This window comes from Pleurodeles waltl, chromosome 8, assembly GCF_031143425.1.
Source record: "Pleurodeles waltl isolate 20211129_DDA chromosome 8, aPleWal1.hap1.20221129, whole genome shotgun sequence".
Classification (NCBI taxonomy): domain Eukaryota; kingdom Metazoa; phylum Chordata; class Amphibia; order Caudata; family Salamandridae; genus Pleurodeles; species Pleurodeles waltl.
In genome coordinates this window covers 512,188,694-512,214,076 of record NC_090447.1, presented here as the reverse complement: position 1 = coordinate 512,214,076, position 25,383 = coordinate 512,188,694, and the positions used below count along the sequence as shown (strand labels likewise).

Sequence of the window (25,383 nt, the reverse complement as noted above, 5' to 3'; positions counted from 1 at the left end):
GCTGCCATAGCTCCGCCTTCCTGGCTATAGTGGTGTGCTGCACCTGTGAGCCGAAGAGCTGGGGTTCGACTCTTATGATCTCCTCCACCATGACCCCGAGTTCTTGGTCCGAAAAGCGTGGGTGCCTTTGGGGTGCCATGGGGTGGTGTGGATGAGGTGTGGGGTGGTGTATATGGTGAAGAGTGTGTTGGTGTGTGGTGCTTTGTGCTTCTATGTGGTGTGTGTGATGGTGTAGTGTGCCCCTGTGTGATGTAGCTCTCTATTCTGTGATGTGTCTCTCTCTCCTTCGTCTATGATCTTCGGTCGTAGGGGTTTGTGGGTGATGTGGGTGTGTGTTTTATAGTTGGTTGGATGTGTGGGAGTGTTGTTTGTATGTGTGTCAGGTGTGTGTATTTCAAATTGTCCAATTTGGCTGTGTTTTGGAGCTGTGTGTGTATTTTGACCGCGGCGGTGTGTACCGCCAATGGAATACCGCGGTTGAAAGACCGCCGCGTGGATTCGTGGGTCAGAATGGCATGGGCGTGTTTGTGTTGGCGTGACGGTGGAGGTTTGGTCATCTCCAGTTTTCCGCGGCCCGCTGATGTGGCGGCCTTCCTTGGATGTCGGGATTTTGGCGGTTCCGCCGTTGTGGGTCAGAATGACCGTGGCGGTTTACCGCGGCCGTGGCGGTAGAATGGCGGACTTCTGACCGGCGGTAAGGGCCTTTTACCGCCGAGGTCAGAATGACCCCCATTGTCATTTACAATCCCAATAGCTCTAACTCTCTCAAATGCGAGACCTATTGCATTGCAAATGCTTGTTATTTGTTTTGCCCACCTTAGTGATCTGTTGCCCAAGGTTCCTTTTTTCAAATTCTTTTTACACTTGTGTTTTTTGTTTTTTCACGCATGTGTTCCATCTAGAATATGTTAATCCCTGATTGGCTAATATGTAGGGTTTCCCCTGCCCAGTCTATTTGAGTTTAGATGTTATTAGATTGCCTTAATGCTCATTAATACTGAGCAGCACTTGCTTTCCGTTCATCAGGTGATTTTGCTGATGTTCCATATTGTTTTTATTAATGTTAGTTGATCTGAACGTATTTCGTCGCCTTTGTCAACCCTTGGTGAAAATGTATCTTTATAACTTTGTCTTGAGGATTTCCACATGACTGTAAGCTTAAGCTTGTAATAAAACCCCTTACCTTATTTCCTGACTGGAGTTTTCCTTGTATGGCCACATTGGTCATACTGTGTATTTCAACTGATTCGTATCGAAATTTGATGACTTGTTCTCCACACCCTTATGTTGGCTCTGTTGGCGCGCCTGTCCTTGGTAGGTAAACTTACAAGGGGACGCGTATAGGTCGATGAACCTTTTGATTCGTGTAGAGTGTTCTTACCCATAGTTTTGATACAGAATCAGGAATCAATACACAATTAATTACTTACCATTAGACAATTCAACAATCAATGGAGTCAGTAATTTTCACACACCATGACCTTTCAGTCATGAATAACCACACCTTTTAGGTATAAGTTTAGTAATTTTGGGTCATATGTACAAACACATTTTCCCATAGACACAGAATGGGCAAAACTGCTTGCTACATCTGGCCCTTTATTCCCTATTCGTTAACAATGCTAAGTCATTAATTTTTAATCATCAACTCTTAATCAAATCAATTCTAATAGCACTTGTTAATCAGCAAGTCGCAGAAGATGTGACCTAATCAAAGCTTGAATCAAAAGACATTCTAAGGCATCAACATAAAACATTAACTAAACCCAATTCAATAAGTCCAAGACATCCATCAAGTTCAGCAATATAGTTCGCCAACCATTTGTCCCTGTAATTTGTAATTCGTCTTGTAAGTAGCCTCAACCAACTCCAGTTAGCATCAGCATGTGGGGCTTCATGCAAAACAATTTAGAACACAGATTTAGAAAACATCTACCAAAAAAAAAAAAACTAAGTCAGCGCAGCTGGTACCTAGAAAGGAAAGGCATGAAAATGCAATTCATTCATTGTCATATCTACCTATCCATGGTATGGGTCAGCCAGCAGAATCAGTCTTCGTCCTCAGGTCATCAGTCGATCAGCATCACATCAGGCTCTCAGCCAGAGAGTATGAGCCCAATGACAGAATCTCTTCTTCTCTTCTTCTCAATATCACCTCACAAAATCAGGATAAGTCTGAAGTCTTTTCCCTCTGTCACGTTGTTATATCAAAGTTCCCAAAACCATCCCCCAATTTCCAATCGGTCAATTAATCATACGTTATTACTCTACCCAATAATTCCCTTTTAACAAATCTATGAATTCTAATATTTCACAGTTCACATGTCGTTGATTGGTCAGCTCTACGATGTTCTCATCATCTGGCTCCTCATGTATTGAAATTGTTGCATCTTCGTCTCCTGTCAGTGTCTTCATTGTTTGCATCCTGGGAAAGTACATCTCATGCACAGTACACACTATTAGATACATTGCTGGAGACTTCATCTCCTGTCCATCGGTTCTCACAGAAAGCTTCTACTAAGCATTTTTATTAAAACAATGAGCATTTCACAGTTAGTTCACTCTGTCAGCATTTTTCACTAAACACTAAGAAATACAGCTTCTGCATGAGGGCTGGCAAAACTAGGCGAAGACACTCGCTAAGTTAAGGCCTACAATTAATAGACAAGAGCATAATTCATAACCCTTATTGTGACATATTACTCGTTAATTTTATAAATTTTCAATATTTTTTATAGATTAATCATTAATTAGTACATTTTGTGAACACTGCGGGCCAATCTCCGAGGGCACAATTTCAAATGTGCACATTATTTTTCTACGTTATTCATTTCTCTACATAAGTCATTATTCAAAATACATAAACACTCATTAAAAATGTCTAATTAAGACATCTGCATTAGCAGATCCAAAGATTTATTGACCTTGTCAAGCACTGATTCCTGCTAAGGAAGAAACGTGCCAGCAGATGCAAATGTACATCAACTTAAACTCAGTCACTATAACGTCTTTGAGTTATTATCAATGCTCATATGTGCAGGAAAGGAATTTTGTTCATCAGAGCAGAAGAGACAGCAACTTGGAAGGGTAGGTAATACTGCATTCTGACGACAGGTTTAGATGCTTGAGATGCAAATTCATTGATCCCTCGGCACCATAATAATTTTTCATTTCTATCTCCTCCATAGTCAGCCAAAGGTAAATGTTTAGAGTGCTGGAAGTGCAGCATTATGCATTGTTTTGGTACTATTAATGTAAAGACATAAAAATTGTTTTTGGATCAAAGGAATACGCCGGTGAAGGAAGAACAATAGGTGGCATCCTTAGCAGCTGTTGATGCCAACCAGATACAGTTCAAGAGTTAAAGAATGCAAGTCCTTTTTTGGGATTAAAGACCAGCAATGCTGTGGGAGGTTAGCTTTCTGAGCAGAAATGCTGACTGGGACTAGCATCTAACAGTTAACATCTAAACCTGTAAGTTAGATGGAATGTGATATCCTTAGGCATTCTGCAGAATCACCCGTAGAATAACCTTATTTATACAAGTTTAAGCCACTTAAGTTGATTAATATAGCATTGCTCGAGGTGTAGGCATAAGATAAAATGAGCAAGGAGACAATGGGAAGGGCTCCCTCCGAACGTTTTATGAACTGACGAAGGCTCATCCCAAAAAGTATTTTTTTGTATTGTTACAGATGTTGGCCTAATTCTATAAATTATAGATGTCCCTTGTCACTGAAGGTACATGGCTAGTATATTTATTTTTATGCATGTAGGTACACATTTATTTATTTTTTAGGATTTATGCAAAGTATTTTGTGTCCCATTTCAGTTAGTTCAAAATATTTGACAGAGGTTTCGAAGAGTGCAATATTTTTGGAGGGAGTCAAGTTTTACAACTACGGTGACTCCACACATAAGACAGGATAGGCCTGTCTTTTTATATGTGGAGTCTCCGCAGTCATAAAATTACTATTAGTAAAGTTAAACTTGTAGTTTGTAAATACTTAAAAACTAGTAAACTTACACAAAAGTGAATTTTTACCTTTGTGAATTAAGCCCATGGTTTAGTAAATTGATTTGTTGAGAGTAGTTATGGAGAAGAATGATTGAAACGCAAAGTATTTAAGGCAGAACAATAACAGTAGGTATGTGATATACAGAAGCTCTGAAGATCTATAGCCCTCCCAGCTACACATAGACAAGTCATTTACAGTTTGGCATGAATCAGCGATTTTCTTGCCTTGCCAAACTCAAGGTCACCCACCTCCTTTAGACATGCTGATACAAATGGAGCCTACACCTGTGGTTAATAGATGCTGCGTCTCATCAGCCACAGGAAACACCAGCCATGCACCAGAAGGTCTGTGTTTTTAGGGAAGTCCTCCAGGTGCATATTTTCTTTACCTGGCTCAGCTGTGTGAGAAGTTGAAGACCCAGGCAGGTAAAACAATCACTATCCCCATGCATAGGGCAAGAACTGACTACGTTAGTGCCATTTAAGATCCCTTACCAGCCCTGTGGTGTTTGTTTTCTACAAAACAATGCATTAAACATATCTTGTGAATATATAAAACTGCTTTACGTGCTTTAGGGAAGACTGTGAAGGGACAGTCTTGGATTAATGTATTACAATTGTATCTGAAATTAGTTATTCCAGTACATAACATAGGTGCTGTTAGTCGGAGTACAGGCCATGCTGTGGTTTAGAAGTTGAATGGGAAATAAAGATGCCATTCATTTTCTTTTTATTCTCACATTTGCTATGCTTTCCAAGAAAAAGGACAAATGTCAGGCTATATCTTCTGACAAATTGCTACTTATTCTCTTAACATGGAGAATGGTGTTTACTTTTCCTTCTCTGACTGCAAAGTTAGAGGATTTTCTAATTGAACTACCTGACAATCTTCCTGTAGTGTGAAGGGAATGTGAAAGGAAAGGCTGGAGGATAACAGTTTCTTCATAACACGTAACAACGGTTAAAAACCCATAAATGAACTGTCCATATATTTCAGAATATTTCAGCAGTTAAGAAAGAACAAATGAAACACTTTTTAAAATTCTAAAGTATGATGAAAATAAATATTTTAATGAGATCAAAACAAATCAAGTAACATTATTTGGTGATAGCACATGAAAAATAATTATGGAAACCTGATTTCCACACATTATCGTTGTGCACTATATAGTTTATCAGTAAAAGAGTGGTCAGTGAAAAATTTGGACTATAGCAATAGAAAATATACACCTGTAAATGACAGTGTACTCCCACACCATGCTTTAGTAATATACTTGCAAGAATGTGCTCCAAACTGCACCACCGACTACATACTATATACCCTTACCACTCTTCTGCTGATGTGGCTCATTTGCTACATTTGTCCTTTGTGTGATGCTTGGAATTTGTACAATCCCTATGACTTCAGTGATATGCCATTGATGGCAGCACCACTACTCTGAAAATTATCCCAGCTCCACTGGTGCATATAGGGCCAGCTTTAGGGCAGTGCAACTGGTTCAGCCACAATGGTTGCAGGCATGGAGGGGGCTCTGACCTCAGACTGGCGCTGTGTTTAACAATTACTTTTTTTGAAGCACCTGGTGCAGAGTTCCTTTTGTGTCCACCTTCAGGCAGCAATACAAATGTCAATATAACTCTTGTGACTAATGTTCCTGGTAGAGAGAGAGAGAGGTATGAGCTTTGTCTAGTTGCAGTTTTGACTCACCATAAAATAGCACAAAGGAAAATGCCTGCTGCAATGAACAGATCTGTATTAGTGTGGCTAGCTGAGTGGACTAGTAAAGCCAGCCTTTCCAGCCTTTGCAACACTTTAAAAGTAATGAAATGTATATGAGATGGGGGCTATGGAGATATGAGAGGCACTTGTTCCGGATGGTAGTGAGAGGATCCAGGGAGGAGGTCATGGGGTGGGTGGGGGCACCAAACATATTATCGCACCAGGCCCCAGCAGAACTAAAGTTTGCCCTGGGCGCATACAGAATGATAACACAAGGTCCAGGTTACTATCTCTTTTGTACTATCTTAACTGGATTACGCCAATGGCCTCTACCATGGATAATCTCTATCTATTATGAACAAACTACAACACATTCAGAACTCAGCTGCCAGACTACATGTAAAGCCACTTGCCCACATCTCCCCTGCCTTGAGGGCACTACATTGATTACAGGTTGCCAGAAGATCCACCTTCAAGCTGCTTTGTATCACCCACAAAGCATTGCATGGAACAGAACTGCTTTTCATAAGGAAAAAAATCACCAAATACATTTAACAAAGAAACCTCTGTCACCCCACCATAAAGAACCACCATACAAGAAAAAGACAATAGATGGAACATCTATCTCTGTTCAAGCAGCCAAACTATGAAATTAATTACCCCTAAATATAAGATCCACGGATAACTATCTTGCCTTCAGAAGACTACTCAAGAGTTGTCTCTTTCCTTTATAACCACCATATCCAAACAACAATGGACTGCATATGCCTGTGTTGGTAAACATTTATAATCTGATTATGGGGGTTATTCTAACTTTGGAGGAGGTGTTAATCCGTCCCAAAAGTGACGGAAAAGTGACGGATTTACCACCAGCCGTATTACGAGTCCATTATATCCTATGGAACTCGTAATACGGCTGGTGGTATATCCGTCACTTTACCGTCACTTTTGGGACGGATTAACACTCCTCCAAAGTTAGAATAACCCCCTATGTGTCTAGAGCTAGATATATGTATTTCATTAGGAAATATGTATAAAGACTGTTTTATAATAACAAAATATATATATATTCTCTAAGCCTTTTTAATAAATGTATATTTTACTCACGGTTAAATGTATATATGTGTGTATGCAAGTGTGCATATGTCTCTGTATGTATATATGTGTGTATATATAAGTATGTCTATAATGTATTTGTGTGTATGTATATACATATACATGTGTATTTTATTCCATGCTTAACATTTTCATAGGTCATTGCATAGTTCCTAGATAAGTTATTAGATTAGATACTTATGAATATCTGTTTTCATTGTATCTAACACAATGAGGAAATGTTATCTTAACTATTTATTTGCAAGAATTTCACTGTTTAAATATTGAGTAAAGATTAAATAATGTTAGAAAAGTACACAATTAAATTAACTTCAAATATTGCAAGTTCTGAAAGTCTGTGTTTATACAGTACAACTTTAAATCTGAAAATATTATATCCATTATTATTCCTTACACATATATTCCCTTACTATGTATTTACGTGTCTATTTATTTATTACTTTAGTCTTAATGTAAAAGAGAAGAAAATAGTCTCTCATAAGCTTTACTCTGTCTCTCCATCACCCTATACCTCTATCAGTCTATCCTCCATCCCCACTCTGTGACTCATTCCAAACCTATTCTACTACTATAATCTCCAAAATAACCCTACCTAAGCTCTTCCCTCCTTTACCGCTCCTGGCTCACCCCAAATCTCAGTTTACCACATAATCTCCCTAACAAACCTACTAAATTCTCGCTCATTTATCTCACATTTGACTCATCCAAATCCCCTTCTACTAATATGATCTCCCTAACCCTTTCCACAGACTCTTCCCTCCTCCATCTCTCCTTTACTCATCTCAAGCCTTATCTTTTTACTATAAACTCCCAATTAACACTTCTGGATTCTTCCCTCCTCTCTCCCTCCCTAACACTATTCAAACCAACTAACAAACTAACCTATCCTCCGCTCAAATTAACTCATACTAATACTAATACCGTACTTATATTTCCCTACACTAATCCACCACTAATGCTTTTGGGTTCCGGAGTAGTGTGCTACTCACCAAAGAGAGCTTCAATGCCCCATCAGACTGCTAGTCTGCAGTGTGTAGATTGTGCCTCTTTGAGGGGTTGCACAGAATCGAATACATTGATTATTTTTCAATATTATTGCTCTTCATTGTGTTTTCACAGTTCATTTTATAGATGATGGAGCAACGCTGTAATGCTGTTGTTGGAACATAAATTTTACATGGCTAAATCTTCCTTCAATATCACCAAGAATACTGGAAACGTGTAACATTAAAAAATTGTACACTTACACGGCTTGCTCGCTTCCACTGTGGCAATCGATAGTGTGACATTTGTTTGGGAGATAGCAAATGGTCTCCTATTTTACATACAAACAGAGAATTAACAGAGGAGGTGAAGTTGAATAGGGACTGAACATTGCTTTTGTGAACCTAAGGATGTAATTTAGCAATAGGGTGGGGTGGTGATGGGTCTCTGGCATCTGCAGTAAGAGCATTTGAGTGATGTGTCATGTGATTCCAGATGTTTTTCATGTTCCTTATGCTGCAGTTTGCCGTATGAATTCAGATATAAGCCTTGTTTCTCCTCTCTGTCTTGTTTGCTCATTAACCTCTTCCTGTTGCTCTCTGGCTAACTGCCTCCACATCAACATAATTATTTAGCTTGTATATTAAACCTTTGTAGTGAATGAGAGCAATGAAATCCATGCACTGTCTTTCATTAGTCGTGTTTTTTCTTTCATCTGTGTGGTGCAGATTTTCATGAGTTAATTGTACTTTTCCTACAGGTGCAACAACAGTACATCTGCTTATCCTTTACTGTTCTCTGTTATGGGCCATTCACATTGCAGTACTTCCTATGTATGTGTATTTATTTGGCATACACAAGAAAACTGTCTTTGGTGCAAAGCTGTGACAATGAATCAAAGGTTAAGCTTTAACCCTACAAATTTGTTAAGTGCTGAGCAAGTTACAGTGTTAACTTTTCCCGAATTGGAAAGTTCCTTTTAGATTCTTTGTGCTATAGTCTTATTGGACATTTGTATATCACTCTTTTTACTGAACCGCCTCTTGATTAATAGAGTTAAGTGGTCACAATATTGCAGCTCAAATATCGACTACCGCTAGATCTTTAGGCAAGTAAGTGTGGAGTTAAGAATAGCAAATCTATACTTCACTTTATATACCTTGCAATTATAAATGCAGTGCTGCCTTTCAACACCTAATAACATATATTTAATGTGGTTACCCTCAACAGGTAGTGTGCCAAAAAAGAATCATATATAAAAATCTGAAAAACTCTTCCCTCTTCAAATCCTGCAAACACATTTTTGTCACTGCCTTGTACCGAACAGACCACCAAGATGTGGAGTTGACTAAAATCTAAGGTCTGATTACTCTAATCCTTGTCTTTTTAGCAGAACTTCCAGGACAGGGTCACCTGGCCAATGCCCTCATTATTGCTATGTCAACAATATTTATCATGGCTGTGGCGATCGTACTCATCATCATGTTCTACATTGTAAAGGCAAAGCCATCCTCTCAAGGTAACAACTATAGTGCTGTCATCCCCACTGCTAAATGTTGCATGCAGGCTAAGGGTGTATCATTGTTTGTACCATTTTTTGACTCCCCCCTCCTTCCCTTTTAGCATGCTGTACCCTCCAGTCAGTGAAAACAGTGGAAGCCCAGACGAATAAACCAGAAGAAAAAAAGGAAGCTCAAGGTTTGGAAGTCTGCTTAACAAGGGTTTTAGCTGGTGGGACATTAACATAGATACTTTTAAAGTGAGAGGGGAAGGACGTTAAAGGTAAAACATGTGTTTGTTCAGTCAATCTAAAATACTCCAAGTAACCTAACTTGGTTTAGGTTGGCCTAGTAAGCCTTGGCTAGTCTGCATCCTTGCTTTTTGCAGTTATGCAAAGATATTGCCAGAACAAGTGCAGAACGTACAGGGATAGAGGGGGTTTTAGTGCCAACACAGTGCTGAGAGCCCACACTAGGCGTGAGGGGCTCCATAAAAGTAGTTTTATTAACAGACTTGTTTTCGTCTGGCACTTCGAAGAGGGGAGAGCACCATCCCTGAGACCTATAGCGAAATGTTTCACTATTACTCAGTTCAGTGGTCCCTGAGTGTTGGCTGCCATGGTTCTGGGTTGCTCTGCCGTTTGTTGGCACGATCTTATCAGATAATCTAAAGGTAATGCACTTATGCAGGATCGAGGCAGAATTGTCCTCAAGAAAGTATAAGGAAGTATGCCCCACCAAAGATTACATTTTAGTTAGCAAAACAAGCAAAATAATCAAATAAGTCCTATTGAGACAAGTACAAATAGAAACCATAATGATTTTTTTACATGTATCAGTTCATTACCGAGGGCAAAATAGGATTAGTCTAAAAAACAGTCAATATTTCGGAATTAGCATAAAGCTCAATAAATTGCAGAAATCAGTTGCTAAGACATTTAAGCTGATAGATGCAGCATGAGACATGTGGTCTGTCTCACATAAAACATACAAATAATTCTAAGTGCAATAAATCGATATGAGTCTGCTCTCTAAGCAGGAGGAAAACAGCATCAAGGCTCAAGACAAGGGGCCTGATGTGTCAAATGGTTTTACCAATTTTGTGTCTATGGGGAAATGTGTTCATACATATGGCCCAAAAAGTCTAAGCTGAATCAGGACCAGAGCCTGGGCCAAAGTTTGGCTCACCTCCAGATTGAGCCCTTTTTATGATAAAAGTTACTGTGAAAATCGTGCATTCAGCATAAGGCCGCAAAATGTTACATTGGCTCAAGAAATCACATTACAGGATAAATACATCATCACCTAACACCGTCACCTAAATAGATATTCAGTTACTACCCTTGTGAACTAATGTAATTGGATGTGACAGTACAAATCTAGTTACAAGCAAAAGAATGACAGACTCATGGTATAAGTCGATCTACCATTTATCGTCAGGAAAAGATCTTGAGCTGTTAAGTTTTATAAGACAGTTTCCTCCAAGGGCCACAAGGAATGGCATATCAACACATAGCATTGGTATACCTTTTGCTGCATGCAGAGTCCAAAAGAGATGAAAATACGATCATGTTTAAAATGAAAGATGAAGTCAGTTTGTCCTAGTTTGGCCAATCCCAATATCCATGTGTATCCTAAGGTTATATCAGATGTCTTTACATACCATGTCATGATATTTTATTGGTTATTCATATAGTTCTTCCATACCACTTGGAAAGCGCTATGTAAATAACCAGTACATTCGACTTATGAAATGAGGATTATTGTGCAGTAAGCACTCCCTCTCCCTTGTTAACAGCATAGGTGTACGCATCCCAAGGGTTTTCTATGTGCTGCAAAACTATATGAAACTATTAAAATAAATGCATTAGATAAAAAGTCCCAATAAAGCACATGCCTCCTGACTGCTTTTTCAAAGCGTATACTCTATTAGGAGCTGTTTACATAAACATTAAGGACTTTGTCCTTGTTTAGTAGTTTGCAACAGGCAGTATTATTTGAGTATGATAAATTATTAGTGATTAGTGAATTCAGACCACAAGTGAGAAAACGTTTAGGAGATTGTTTAAAAATTTTACACAGTCTAAATGCACTTTTGTCCCTGCAGAAAATGTGATATACACAGAGAAGGAAGAATTTGAAAAACATCCAGAAACACCTGTAAAGACAGAGAAAAAGTAAGTACAAATAAACAGTTTTGGCAACACAAATGCATTGTAGGGAAAGATCACCAAAAACGTGAAATGCACAGCATGTAAAAAAGCAAGCACTTTACTGCAATGTTCGAGGAGCACTAATTAGGATTTTCAATGGCACAATATACAATCAATGGCAAATCCAACATGTTTTGCTGAGCCACTGGTTTGCAAATGCTTTTTTGAAATGCCATGCAGCATTGGCAATAAAGACCTGCAAAAACAGGTGTGATGATGGGGCGCCGATTGCACCATTGTCTGGTGGGGAAACATGTATGATAATAAATGTGTGCTCTTGCATCACCGAACATTTGCACACCTACAGAATGACACATGCACCACTCTCATTTTTTTATTTAACAATTTAAGATGTTGAATTTCACATATATTCGTAAATTAAAAAATGAAACATAATTGTTGCAAACTTTTTTTTTAATAGTGAAGGGGCTCAGCATCAATTAGTATCTGTCAGGCCCTCAAAACATGTAATTATACACAATAATTAACTGGCCATGTGGGGTGGGGGAGCAACGAAGGAATGGCAGGGTGGGCGGAAGCAACAGAGGTGCACAAAAGTGCTGGAATGCAGAGCGGTCCGTAAACATATGGCAAGTGCAAGGCCCTCCGATAAAAGTAAAATTATATGAAAACATTTGTTTCAAGGGCCGCAAGAAGCAGTGGAGCAAACAATGAAATGGCAGAGGGCAGATGAAGGGGACGCTACGGCGGTGGTATTAGAGAGTAGTAAACAGCAGAGAGAGAGAGCAAGAAAACACATGCACTGTCATGGAGTGCTGAAGTCTTTCAATCAAAAAGACAATAAAGAGGCTATGCTTCAAATAAGAGGCAAGCAACTGAAAGTGGCAATAAAACTAACCAATTGGAAGCAATGAGTGAGGTCTAAGCCCACTGTATGTTTTTGGTATGGTCCATAAGAGGATTTCAACCTAAAAATGTACCATTATGGACATTTGAGCGAGTGCTATGAAAATTAGTATAGGCTGTACCCAAAACAAGTAGTTAAGCATTAACTTCTAAGCTGTATTCGCACCACACACTAATAAAAGCAACCTCAGATGCATTTCAACATGATTATGTACCCTGAGATTGTAGACACTGCATGCTGGAGCCCATATATGGGCATAACCCTCCAAATGGAAAACCAAAAGTGATAGAGAAAATGACTGAGTCAGTATCTCGTAATCACTAAGAATTCATCAGGGTAGAATTTTATTTCACAACCTTTAGCTTTGCTGTGCCATACCTATGAGAACCAATTATATGTAAATCAGTCATGGCCACTCTCAAAAATGAGAACTAGCCCACCCTGTATTTTATCACAAGCAATCCCAGTATTCACACTAATCAATATGTTTGACTTTGCCTGATATTTTGTTTGAGAGAGCTATGTTAATTTTTTTGTGTAAGAAAGAGGTACGTGCTGAAGATAGATACATACATTAGTGAGGCTCAGCAGATATCCTTGAGCAAAATTCATCCAATTATGCTGGATTAGAGTAAACCCAAGTTTAACTAAGATGAAATCAGTATTTCATGTCTGAGAGGCATCTTGATAACCAGTCAAAAATACATTTGTGTGATTCTGCACAGTAACAATTCAAACGGTATCTACGATACCGTCCAAAACATGACAGTGTGACATAAACTTAGCACTTCATTTGTAAGGAAAATGGCCATTAGTTGTGTGGCCTGGACAAGTAATGGGCCCACATTTGCCCTCCACTGTGAACCAAACACCTCATAGTAGTGTTTGATTCACTCAGGATAGCAGAGCAGTCCAGGACTACTCAAGGGAAGTGATGTGGGCTAGTAATCCCCATTTGCTGGCACACAATAACACTCAAATGATTGTCTAGTCTGTGCTTTTTCTTTTGAGTAAGAAAAGAACATTTATTAAACACACTACTCAGTACTACACAGTCATTTACAAATATAAATAAGGCTGATGGAACTACTTTTTGATGACATTGTGTAATCAACCTCTGAGCCACCGGAGCGGTCAAGTAAAAAAAAACATGTGTAAAAAAAATCACCATTTTAGGATGTTGGAAATGGCCCTTTTTGCAGGGTTGTCCCCAAACCTTTTGCCTTCTTCCTCCTATTTTTTCCTGACCTTTTTTTTCTGGTTTTAGGACTCTGGGCACATTACCACTGTTGACCAGTGCTGAAGTTCGAGTGCTCTCTGTCTAAATTGAATTGATAATTGGTTTATCCATGACTGGCATATTTGATTTATTAGTGAGTCCCTAGTAAAGTGCACAAAAGGTGCCCAGGGCCTGTAAATCAAATGCTACTTGTGGGCCTGCAGCACTGATTGTGCCACCCACATGAATAGCCCTGTAAACTTTTCTCAGACCTGCCACTGCAGTGCCTGTGTTGGCAGTTTGGAACTTCCCTCTCGCCCTGGCAAGTGCACACACTTACCCAGCCCAAACCTTCCCTTTCACTAAATGTAAATCACTCTTAAGGTAGGGCCAAGGCAGCCCCATGTTGGGTGCAGTGTATTTAAATGGTAGGACATGTACTGGTGTGCTTTATATGTCCTGATAGTGAAATACTGCTAAATTCGGTCAACATTGGGATTGCCTTGAAATATCTTAATTGTAATTTCCCATTGGGAGCAGATAGAGATTTGGAGTTTGGGAGCTTTGAACTCACAATTTAAAAATACACCTTTTGGTGAGGTTGGTTTTTAAATTGTAAGTTTGAAAATGCCACTTTCAGAAAGTGGGCATTTTCTTACTTAACTATTCTGTGCCTCTGCCTGATTGTGGAATACACGTTTGGGTCAGGATGACACTTGGGCTGTTTGTGAATTCACTCTAGACAGTCACACAAAGGGAGCTGGGGTGTGCCCTGCATATCTTGATGGGTCTTCCGGGGCTAGAGTGGAGGGAGGAGCTGACACTTGCACTTGAATAGATGCCACTGATAAATGGAAATCAGCATACTTCTAGCAAGTCATTATTCTGATATCCTGAAAAAAGTGAGGATACCACCACTGACTGTTCAGTAGATGCTGGTAATCTTTGCCACTTTAATATAGTGGAAGACAGCAGCACCATTATGTTTATTTGCCCTCAGGCTGAATTGGGTGCAGGAGCGGAGAATATTATTAAAGCTAATCCTTGACTATAATGCAGTACACCCCAACCAAAGCGCTCCTTTTCTTCTTTAAGTCCATAATCCTCATGACCCACCTTTAGAACCTAATTTCCGCTACAGATCAGTAATGCTGCAAAATAGAAGCTATCAAAATCCTATTTGAAATTAACATGAATGAGAAGTGTTTGCATATTCAGTAGTTGTCCTGAAAATATGCTTTTTATGGATTCCTCATGGACCAATCTTAGACACCCTGGCCCTGTCACCATCTGTCTGTGAGCTGCAGTTGATTATCTGAAGAATGACTCTCCTTTGGATAGTAACTCTTCCTTAAGACATCTTTTCATTTTGGGGAATTGCCACCTAGAAACGGCATTTGCAAAGCCAATAGGTCTCACCTATGGGCGAGCTATTGGTTTTGGCAATGGAGTGGGACTGGTGAACAGGAGGAGAACAGGAACTGGTGGAGAGTAGGGTGTTGGAAAAAGTGCTATGAAGTGGCATCCTAGAGCTTTTTTTTCCTTCTGTACCCTGGGCAGGGATAATCAATCAATCCTTTGTAAAGCGCGCTACTCACCGGCCAGGGTCTCAAGGCGCTTATAGGAGGGGGGGAGAGAAGTGCTACTGCTCGAACAGCCAGGTCTTGAGGCGTTTCCTGAAGGTCAGCGGTCCTGGGTCTGTCGTAGGTGGTGGGGAGGAAGTTCCAGGTCTGCCACTGGCTGTAGGTAGGAGAAAGATCTGCCACTGGCTGTAGTTTGGTGGATGCGAGGGACGGTGGCAAGAGTGAGGTTTACGGAGCGGAGTTGTCAGTTGGGAGTGTGGAAGGTGAGTCGCTCATTGAGGTTGGCAGGGCCAGCGTTGTGGAGTGCTTTGTTTGCGTGGATGAGGAATTTAAAGGTGATCCTCTTGTTGATGGGGAGCCAGTGTAGGTCTCTCAGGTGGGCTGAGATGTGGTTGCGGCATGGGATGTCGAGGATGAGGCGTGTGGAAGCGTTCTATGTACGCTGCAGTTTTTTCTGGAGCTTGGTCATGGTTCCCGCGTAGAGTGCGTTGCCGTAGTCCAGCCTGCTGCTGACAAGGGCGTGGGTGACCGTCCTTCTTGTTTCGGTTGGGATCCATCTGAAGATCTTGCAGAGGGTGTTAAAGAAGGAGGATGAGACGGTGTGCATGGTTGGTGGGCGCTGGTGCGGTTCCAAGGGCAGCTAGCCACCAGGAGTTGTCCCATGCGGAGCAGTTGGAGCCGAGGATGAGGATCTCCGTCTTGTCTTAGCTCAGTTTTAGGCGCCTCCTCTCCATCTAGTTGGCAATGGCCTTTATTCCGTCGTGGAGGTAGGTTTTGGCAGTGGCGGGGTCCTTGGTGAGTGAGAGGATCAGCTGGGTGTCGTTGGCGTAGGAGCTGATGTTGAGGTTGTGGGATCGGACGATGTTGGCGAGCGGTGCCATGTAGATGTTAAAAAGGGTTGGGCTGAGCGAGGATCCTTGGGGAACGCCATAGATGGTCTTGGTTGCTTCAGAGAGGAAGGGAGGGAGGCGGACTTTCTGGGTTCTGCCGGAGAGGAAGGATGACATCCAGTCCAGGGCTTTGTGGTGGATTCCTGCGTTGTGGAGGCGTGTACGGAGGGTGTGGTGACATATGGTGTCGAAGGTGGGCGAGAGGTCTAGGAGGATGAGGGCCGCAGTTTTGCCTTTGTTGAGCATGGTCCTGATGTCGTTCGTTGCGGCGATGAGGGCGGTCTTTGTGCTGTGGTTCTTCCGGAATCCGGATTGCGAGGTGTCCAGCGTATTGTTGTCTTCCAGGAAGCGAGTCAGTTGGCCGTTGACGATCTTCTCGATGACCTTCGCTGGGAAGGGGAGGAGGGAGATGGGTCGGTAGTTCTTGAGATCTTCGGGGTCTGCTTTGGGTTTCTTTAGCAGGGCGTTGTTTCGGCGTGCTTCCAACTCTCCGGGAAGGTGGCGGTCTCGAAGGAGCTGTTGATGGTCATACGGACTTTGGGGGGCGATGATGGAGCTTGCTTTGTTGAATAGATGGTGGGGGTAGGGGTCGAGGAGTGATCCGGAGGGGATGGTGCTCATGGTTTTGATGGTGTCCTCGTCGTTGATGTGGGTCCAGGAGAGCAGGAGGTTGGTGCGGCTGGGTGCGTTGGGGTTTGTGGTGGCTGTGGTGGTCGTGGGGGTCGAAGTGTTGAAGCTGTCGTGGATGTCCGTGATCTTGCGGTGGAAGAAGGTGGAGAGGGAGTCACAGAGATCTTGCAAGGGAGTGGGGTCAATGGAGGAGGACCTGGGGTTGGCGAGTTCCTTGACGATACTGAAGAGATCTTTGTTGTTGTGCACGTTGCTGTCGATGCGATCCTTGTAGAAGGCTCTCTTGGTGGTCCGGATTAGTTGGTGGTGCTTGCGGATGGCTGTCTTGAGGGCGGTGTGGTTGCTCTCTGTTTGTTTGTGGCACCACTTCTTCTCAAATCTTTGTCACTCCCGCTTGGAGGCCTGAAGGTCGGTGGTGAACCAGATGGCCTTAGTGCTGGTGCGGTTGTTGGAGGGTTTCCTGATTGGGGCGAGGGTGTTGGCACAGTCGTCTATCCATTGTTTGAGGTTGAGGGCTGCTGTGTTAGGGTTGGTGGTGATGGGCGACGGGGCACAGGCGAGGGTGGAGATCAGCTGGTCTTCAGTGTCCTTGTTCCCGCTGCGGCGGGGAATCTGTCGTGGGTGGTGGTGTGTGGCGGGTTTCTGGAAGGTGAAGTGGATGCAGCGGTGGTCGGTCCAATGGAGTTCGGTGGTATGGCTGAAGGTGACGTGGCTGCTGGCGGAGAAGACGGGGTCGAGCGTGTGGCCGGTGGAGTGGGTGGGCATCGTGACAAGTTGTTTGAGACCGAGGTTGTCGATCAAGGCAGTGGTGTTGCTGTCGTTGGCGTTCTGGAGGTGAAAATTCAGGTCGCCGAGGAGGATATAGTCAGTAGAGGGAAGGGTGTGGTGCTGATTAAGTCGGCAGGAGAAGCTGCAGTTCCTGCAGGTGAAGGGTCTGTGGGTGGTCTTCGGGGTGGCTTGGAAGCAGGAGGCAGAGCGGCGTGTGTTGAGGGGGAGGTCTTTGGTATTGTAGTAGCATCGGGTGGCATGGGGGATGCGGGGGCCAGGGGCTCTAAGGGGAGGTGGGAGGGAGGAGCAGCTGGGAGGCGGGAGCGGTGGGCAAATGGGGGCGCGAGGGGGCGGGGCCACAGGGGACGCAGCTGCGGGCAAAGGGAAAGGAGAGAGCGGCTGAGAAAGACGAAAAAGGCAGAAAAATAAGAGAAAAAAGGCTCACAGAAAAGAGAGAGGAGTCTGAACACGGAGATACAGAGCAATAAAAAGGCACAAAAAGAAAGGCAATTACAGGACAGACATACAATACTTACGGCAAACCACTAGACACCAGGGATGAGGCGCAGGCGGGTGCCTGCGGGTAGTGGAGGGCCTCTAACTCTCAGCAGCAGCGGGGGCAGGGTAGAGGGCACAGACGCAGTCAGGAGGAGCTGCGCAGCGTGGGGAGTGAAACCCGACCTAAAATCAGGGGTCACTCTTAGCACCGCGCAGCGGCTGCCATTAAGAAGGGGAGGTGGGAGGGAGGAGTAGCTGGGAGGCGGGAGCGGTGGGCTAATGGGAGTGCGAGGGGGGCGGGGCCTCAGGGGATGCAGCAGCGGGGAAAGGGAACACAGAGAGAGGCTGAGAAAGCCGAAATAGGCAGAAAAATAAGAGAAAAAAGGCTCACAGCAAAGGGAGAGGAGTCTGAATACGGCGATACAGAGCAATAAAAAGGCGCAAAAAGAAAGACAATTATAGGACAGACATACAACACGTACGGCAAACCACTAGACACCAGGGATGAGGCGCAGGCGGGTGCCTGGGGGTGGTGGAGGGCCTCGAATTTGCAGCAGCAGCGAGGGCGGGGTAGAGGTCACGGAAGCAGTCAGGAGGAGCTGCGCGGCGTGGGGAGTGAAACACAACCTTAAATCAGGTCAAGGGTCACTCGGAAAGGGTGGTGGCTGATGAAGGAGAGAAAATAGGGGTGGGTGTGACAGAAAAAACACGGACGTGGCTGGTTTAAAAGAAAAACGAGTGGAGGGTGGGATGAGCGCTAAAAGCAAAACAGACTGAGGTAGGGACGGATAAAAAAAATAGTGCCCAAATCACAACGTGAACAGTGAATGAACAGTGGAGGGACACAATGAAAACTAAATTAATATGTGCTTGGTCCATGTGCCACAGAAAGAAAAAGAAGTGGCACATGGCAAGCGCTGCCCAATTAGAAGGCAGCAAAGAAGAATGACAATGATACAAATGTACAGTAAGCAGCGGGTGGGTTCCAAAAGTCTTGCAAGCAAGAGTGCATGCGCTACTGCATGCTCACTCAGACAAGACCTAAAAAGGAACACAACCTTGCATACGTCAATATTTAGTAGAGGTTCACAGTGTGTTTGTCATCCTCATTTGCTTGCCCATCGCACTGGCTTTTGTAAGATGATGTTGAGTTTGATAGTTGTCATTCATGCGTGAATCGCTGCTGCATTTTTCCCACCTCCTTCTAGTTGCCCGAACTCCTAAATTGTGGAAGGTGTTTTCTTTCACTTTAAGCATGTATTCTAGTCCTGCTGCGTTTGTTATATATGTTTACTAGTTAATAATAAATGCTATGCACCTGAACTGATCGACTTAAAAGAGACATTTCCAAATTTAGAAGGCTTTTCTTTAGACATAGCTTCACTACAGTCCAATACCTGTCGGCATGTAGAAAACATTGCTTTGTGTATTACTGTGTGAATTAAAACAATAAATTAAAGTACGCGCAAAAACACCATGGTGCAAAAAACATTGACACCAGGAGCTATGTTTCTTTTTGAAACTGATTTATACTTCTTTAGTAAATAAAGGGGAACAATGCTTTCAATCCCATTTTTTGTGCATTATTGGTCTATTTTTTACATTTAGTTCAGATAGTTACCACCATTTATTGCTGCTGGTGTGTTGATGGGCTAAAATTTGAGCCAGCACTGCTTGCACCTGACTCATGCAAGGCGCTAATGTTAAAACATGAATAAAAGGCATTTGCATCTATTTCAGAACTATCGCATCAGTCTAAATCACCTTGTCAGTGCAATCTTGTTGAAATTCATGGATGTAAAACACTTCTTCAAGGGGACATATGTTTAGTACTCCAGTACAGCAGGTGCAGTGTGTAGTCAAAGGATGTGAGGGGACTACTCCACCCTAGTTATCATGACCTTTCACTAAGCAAACGGGACAGATGAGCCTATTTTACCTTCTTGCATTCGGGTGCGTTGCATCTTTACATTACCGATGCAACAGTGTGAATACAGGAATAATAATAAAAGCTCCAATTAATCAATTTATCGTCTTAGCTAAAAGACCCTGTTTGTAGTTTGGATTTCTCAAAGGTCTATCTTAGTGCAATAGTAAAAGGAAAAAAAGGCCGGAGAGTAATTGCTTAGCAAATACCAAACATATCATCCATTTCATAGACAATGTTAAGAGAATGATGAAATCATCCCTCCCCCTATCAGTCGATGCATAAAAAACATTCAGCAGAGTACATTGGACATTTCTATGGAAGGTACTGTAAGCTTATACCTTCAGCCTATAGTTTTGCACATGGGTCCTCGGGTGCTTTAGGGACCTTATTGCATGGGTCTCAATCAATGGAGGCACTGCAGACTGAGGTGGCATGGTGAGCAAAATAATGATTGCTTTTGATTCGGCCCAAGTGATTACCAGTGACCGAGATTAATTCAAGCATTCCATTCATCACTGTTTTTCATACTTATTGTGTTGTCCTAAATGGGATGGGTATGCAGAGAAGTAGGTCCTATCCACACTATGTCACTAGAGCTAAGCTGTACCCGGCTTATGAGCTCATAGCTATGGGAAAACTGCTCCTAGGTTGCTCGGGTTTTAGTCCCGGGAGGACCTAGCTTGGAATTTCAGGCTGGACTGTTCCTACTAGAGCAGGATCAAGACTGATTTGCATATATCTGGGTCCAAACTGAGGTGGCATGGTGTGCAAAATAATGATGGATTGGGATGCAGCCTGAGTGATCATCAGCGGCTGAGATTAATTCAAGCCTTCCACTCATCACTTTTTTATATACTTATTGTGTCACCCTTCATAGGACGGATTTGCCCAGACGTAGGTCCCATGCACACTGTGTCAATGGAAACAACCCATACCTGGCTGATGAGCCCATAACTAGGGTGAAATCGGTCCTGGGTTGCTTGCATTCTGGTTCAGGTGGAACCTGGCTTGGTAGTTCGGCTGAACTGTTCCTATTGTAGCACAGAGCAGGGTCAAGGCTGATTTGCATATAGCTGGGTCCAAACTGCGGTGGCATGCTGTGCAAAATAACAATGGATAGGGATGCGGCCCAAGTGATTACCAGTGGCTGAGATTAATTAAAGAATTCCACTCATCACAGCTTTGTACTCTTATTGTGCAAACTACAGACATGTTTTGATATTAAAAAGATTGAGATGCCCCTTGTCACCCCTTCTTTTTGACTTATACTTTGATTCCCTGGGGAATTGAGTCTGAGCCAATGACATTACTGGGGCAAGAAGAGGGAAGCAGATGCACACAACCAATCTGTATGCTGATGATGTCCTGGTGGCTCTTACAAATCTGATCTGTTCACTGCTACTCCTCTTGGAGGAGCTAGTTAGGTTCGGCTCAGCATCTCCCTTCAGAATTCACCTGCAAAAATCGGAGATCCTTAGCTTATCCTTTCCTGTAGAATAGAAGACACCTTGCAAATGAGGTTCCCATAAGAATGGACAGCAACGAGCATCCCTTACCTTGGGGTTAAAATATATGCCACCTTGGAGAAAGTGCAGGAAAACTAAAAAGATCTGTCCCAAAGCCTAAAGTGACCTGGCAGTTTGAGGGACTGTCACTGGTGGACAAAACAGAAGCTGTCAAAATGATAGTAGTTGCCAGAGTTCTTTATCTGCTCAGACTTTACTGCTTCAACTTCCACGAGGTGCACTGAATAAAATCTTCTCAATGGATTGATTGAGGCAGGAATGAAACATAGGTTGGGAAGAAGGGTAATATATTACCCATCATAAGGAATATCAGGTATGCCCCATATACTAAATTCCTACCATGCAGCCCAATTTGCGATATAAGGTTAAATGGGGAAGGACTTAGAGCGAAGGGCACTGATACTTTACAGACCAACTTATATCTTATGAGCACACCTGGAAAGCACCCCACCTCCACTTACGCAAGTCATATGAAACCCAGGCACTCTTTGAGCCTTAAACTGGGGGCAATACTTTGCTATACAAGAGGGTGGGAAATTTCTTCGATAGGGAGGGCATAAAATTCTTGAAACAAATCAGGTACGATTATGGGGTACCGAAGTCTCAAAAGATAAGATACATGCATCATAAGTACTGGATAATACACAAGTCAATTGAGACTCAGGCAAGCAGATTCTTGACACCTCAAAAAAGTGGTTGATTACCAAGACGATTGATAGACATATACTAGTCTAAATACATGCATATAGCTCGGCACAGGAGAGCACATTGTACATGGGGGAGGGTCAATTATTAGGTTTAGATTCCACTGATGGAGTGGGTAGGGCTTTCTTGTTTTTCTTTTTTCCAGCAAGATGGATAGTGCCCTGGTGGTTGGAAATGGGAGAAGGCATTGAAACACAAAGGGTGTTCATCAAATTGCAATAAAAGAATAATCTTTTGATCAGAGAAACTTCTCCATCGGCCTGAGGTTGTAGATGGGAGTTTGTGTATTTCTTAAAAACAAAATAAAAAAGTTGAACCATTAGAATGAAAAAACATGAAAAAACAATATCACCTTCCAACTGCGCAACTTCCTGAATACCTGTTTTTATTACATGACCTAATCATTTGGCCAGCAGAAAGAAACTCTGGGGATCATTCAGGGTTTGGCTGGGTGGGAGAACCATAGTAAGTAGGAGGTGCTCCTGCTCCATCCACTGTCGATTCTCCCACTCAATTTAGTCTTTGGGAAGTCCTAGGTTTCCGATAGTGGCATTTCTGCTGACTCCATGGTTGAAAACATCTGACCCAATGGCCTAGCTGGCAGAGTTTAACGGTTACCCTGCCCTATTTAGGGTCAGACGACCATCTCTAGATTTCCCTGCTAAGATGGCCATGGAAGACATGGTGCCATGGACATGGAAATCACTCAGTGGCACCTAAGTAAAGGGAGAAAACTGTGCACATTGGGGTCATTCAGTTTTTGATTTTTTTAGAATAAACCCTTAGTTAGTAAGTTAGTTTTTGAAAAACAAAAACTTTGCCAAGTGGGGAGATCACATATGGCACTAGTTCAGCTTCAGTGGATATGCCTCCCCAGTAGCTCCAGTGAAAGCAGAGAGATCCCTGCCTGCTAGAAAGTTTTCCTTCAGTAAAAGGGAGACAATAGCTTCTGCCGATCTGGCGGCCTGGCAGACCATACCCCGTACTTTAAATCATCCCCTCTTTTGATCATGGCTGTCCCATGTTTGCTGGTATTTTAACCGTTGGAGCTCCCCAGTTGGCCTATGATTACCAGAAGCAGTAGCATATCTATGCTTCCAATGAATATTGAATATTTGAGAAAGAATGATTTGAGAAAGAAATATTTGGGCAAAGTGTGTTTTCCAGAGCAATGCAAGGCCCGTTCTTTCATTGGCATGCAGTGCATTCACTTGAAAAGAAAGAAGAGTTGTGCGGCATGAGCAGATTGGGAGTTTCGACAGACTGAACTGTGCCTGCGAGGGGTTCCTTCCAGACTGCCTGGCGTCTCCCTGCATCTGGTAGGTCCTCACGTTATGTTATCGGCTAGAGACTCTGAGCTGGAGGGGGCACTAGAGTTACTATATCCCCTGCACTCAGCCTGCACCTGAGTTTTTTGGCACTATGCTTGTACCAGGAAAAAGTAATGAAGACTCTACCTGCCATTGTGTGTCCGTGTTCATTGCAGCTTTCAAATGTTTCTTTCCTCATCCCAGCCTCTAAAACAAATGGAAATCATTCCCGTGCAGAGCATGAGTATGCGGGCAGGAATTGTTGTAGTTACATACATAAATAAAATGCACGTATACCTTTGATGGAATTGGAATAATTGACATTAGAAATCGGAGAATAAGCCAGCAGTAGTGAATGTGTTTTGATGCCTCTGATGTATTTGCTGCACATGGAGAACATGTGTGTGGATATTGAAAGGGGTTGACATCTGTTTATGGTATGTTTTACATGTGTTTCTGCTATTTTATTTAATAGTAAATCTTGCTCTTATTGATATTATGCCAGTATAAGGGTACTATGGTATGCTCGGCTACAGCCTAGTTTAAAGATATTTAGAGCCACGGGCAAGATATAGTTTAGATCGCCTAGTTAGAACACCTTTGAAATAATGGCCAATTTTTTAGCTAATTCAAGCATACATGACAATACGCCAGGATTAGTGGGGGACTCCCAATTTTTGATGCCAAAAATGGCTTTATTTTGTCTGTCTCCTGTCTGGAATTGCCTCTGCTTCAATAGCAATCAACAGTGTAAATATGTCGTTTAAATCTCCCAATTTCCTCTTCTAAAATATTGGCATGTATGTTTCCATCCACATGATGTAAACAAAATTGAATAATATGTTAAACTTTCAGAAACAGGGGCACACAAAAATAGCCAAATGTTCAAGCCATCTGCATCCCACAGTCCAACAGTACTAAATAAAAAAGCTTGAATGAACATTCACAACACTATTTTGCACCTGGATATCGATTTCTTGTTGTCAAAAAACATTTTAAGTGAAAATCAGTGTGTAGCCAACCTGTTCCTGTTTCATAGGAAAGACACGAAGGGGTGAATTGGTAAACGTTCGGTGGGCTAGTAGTAATGTTTAGTGGAGTAACATATTCTATTAAAGACACAAGTACATATGCTAGGTCCATTCCTTATTTAACAGAGGGCAGCAATAGAGGGAAAAGGAATCACCAAGAGTGCCCTCCACACACAATCAACAACCAACAGAAGCCCTTGTTACACGTCACACATCCAATAAATGCTTACAGGTTTCCCTCTTTTTCTTACATTTCAAGCACGGAACAGGCTATAGCACATAACTATGAACCACCCCTTTGTGTGTATTTAATTAAAAACAGGTGTCTTGGTGAATACTAAATATAAGAGAAAAGTGTGAGTATAGGAAGTGCCTCACGTAAGCAGCCACCAACGAGCGATTGGCAGATTCTTCCCAACTTGCTCACTCTCTCATCATCGGCAACTTTCCTTTATAGCGAACAGAACCAACGCCCAACCAAGTGCAAAAAGAATGTTGTGTGTGTGGGGGGGGGGACCTAAAAACCTCTACCATGTGTGGTACATATCTGAGCCACTCCCCCCAGGTCCCCATGAGGGGAGGACACACTTCTTCCTCACTAACAAGAAAACAGATTCAAAATGAGTTGCAGTACCACACTGGACACGTCTTTAATTTGTTGTGCCTGCACTCATGGTTAAAAAACTCATACCATGCTTAGACCATTTTAAGTAGAAAGGCCGACATGTTTCATTGCCATTTCACTTTCTGGCAATTTCTTCAGGGAACAGGGACCCATTCCACCATTAAGAGCAGCTGACCGTGTGGCTACCAGATTGAAGCCTACCAGTAGACCATAGGCAAGAAAAGGAACAATTTTGGGAAACAATGATCAG

General features: G+C 42.4%; 1 protein-coding gene across 4 annotated transcripts in view; it reads left to right on the top strand.

Moving 5' to 3' along the window:
- EDAR (ectodysplasin A receptor) overlaps positions 1–25,383 on the top strand; it is a 338,186-nt gene that overhangs the window by 251,126 nt on the left and 61,677 nt on the right. For 2 of the 4 annotated variants that reach the window (XM_069204492.1, XM_069204489.1), the window contains exons 7-9: positions 9,229–9,357; positions 9,462–9,536; positions 11,445–11,514. In XM_069204492.1, coding sequence (XP_069060593.1) covers positions 9,229–9,357; positions 9,462–9,536; positions 11,445–11,514 — 274 coding nt within the window. The remainder of the gene's footprint in view (positions 1–9,228; positions 9,358–9,461; positions 9,537–11,444; positions 11,515–25,383) is intronic. The other 2 variants (XM_069204490.1, XM_069204491.1) reach the window with 2 other exon arrangements.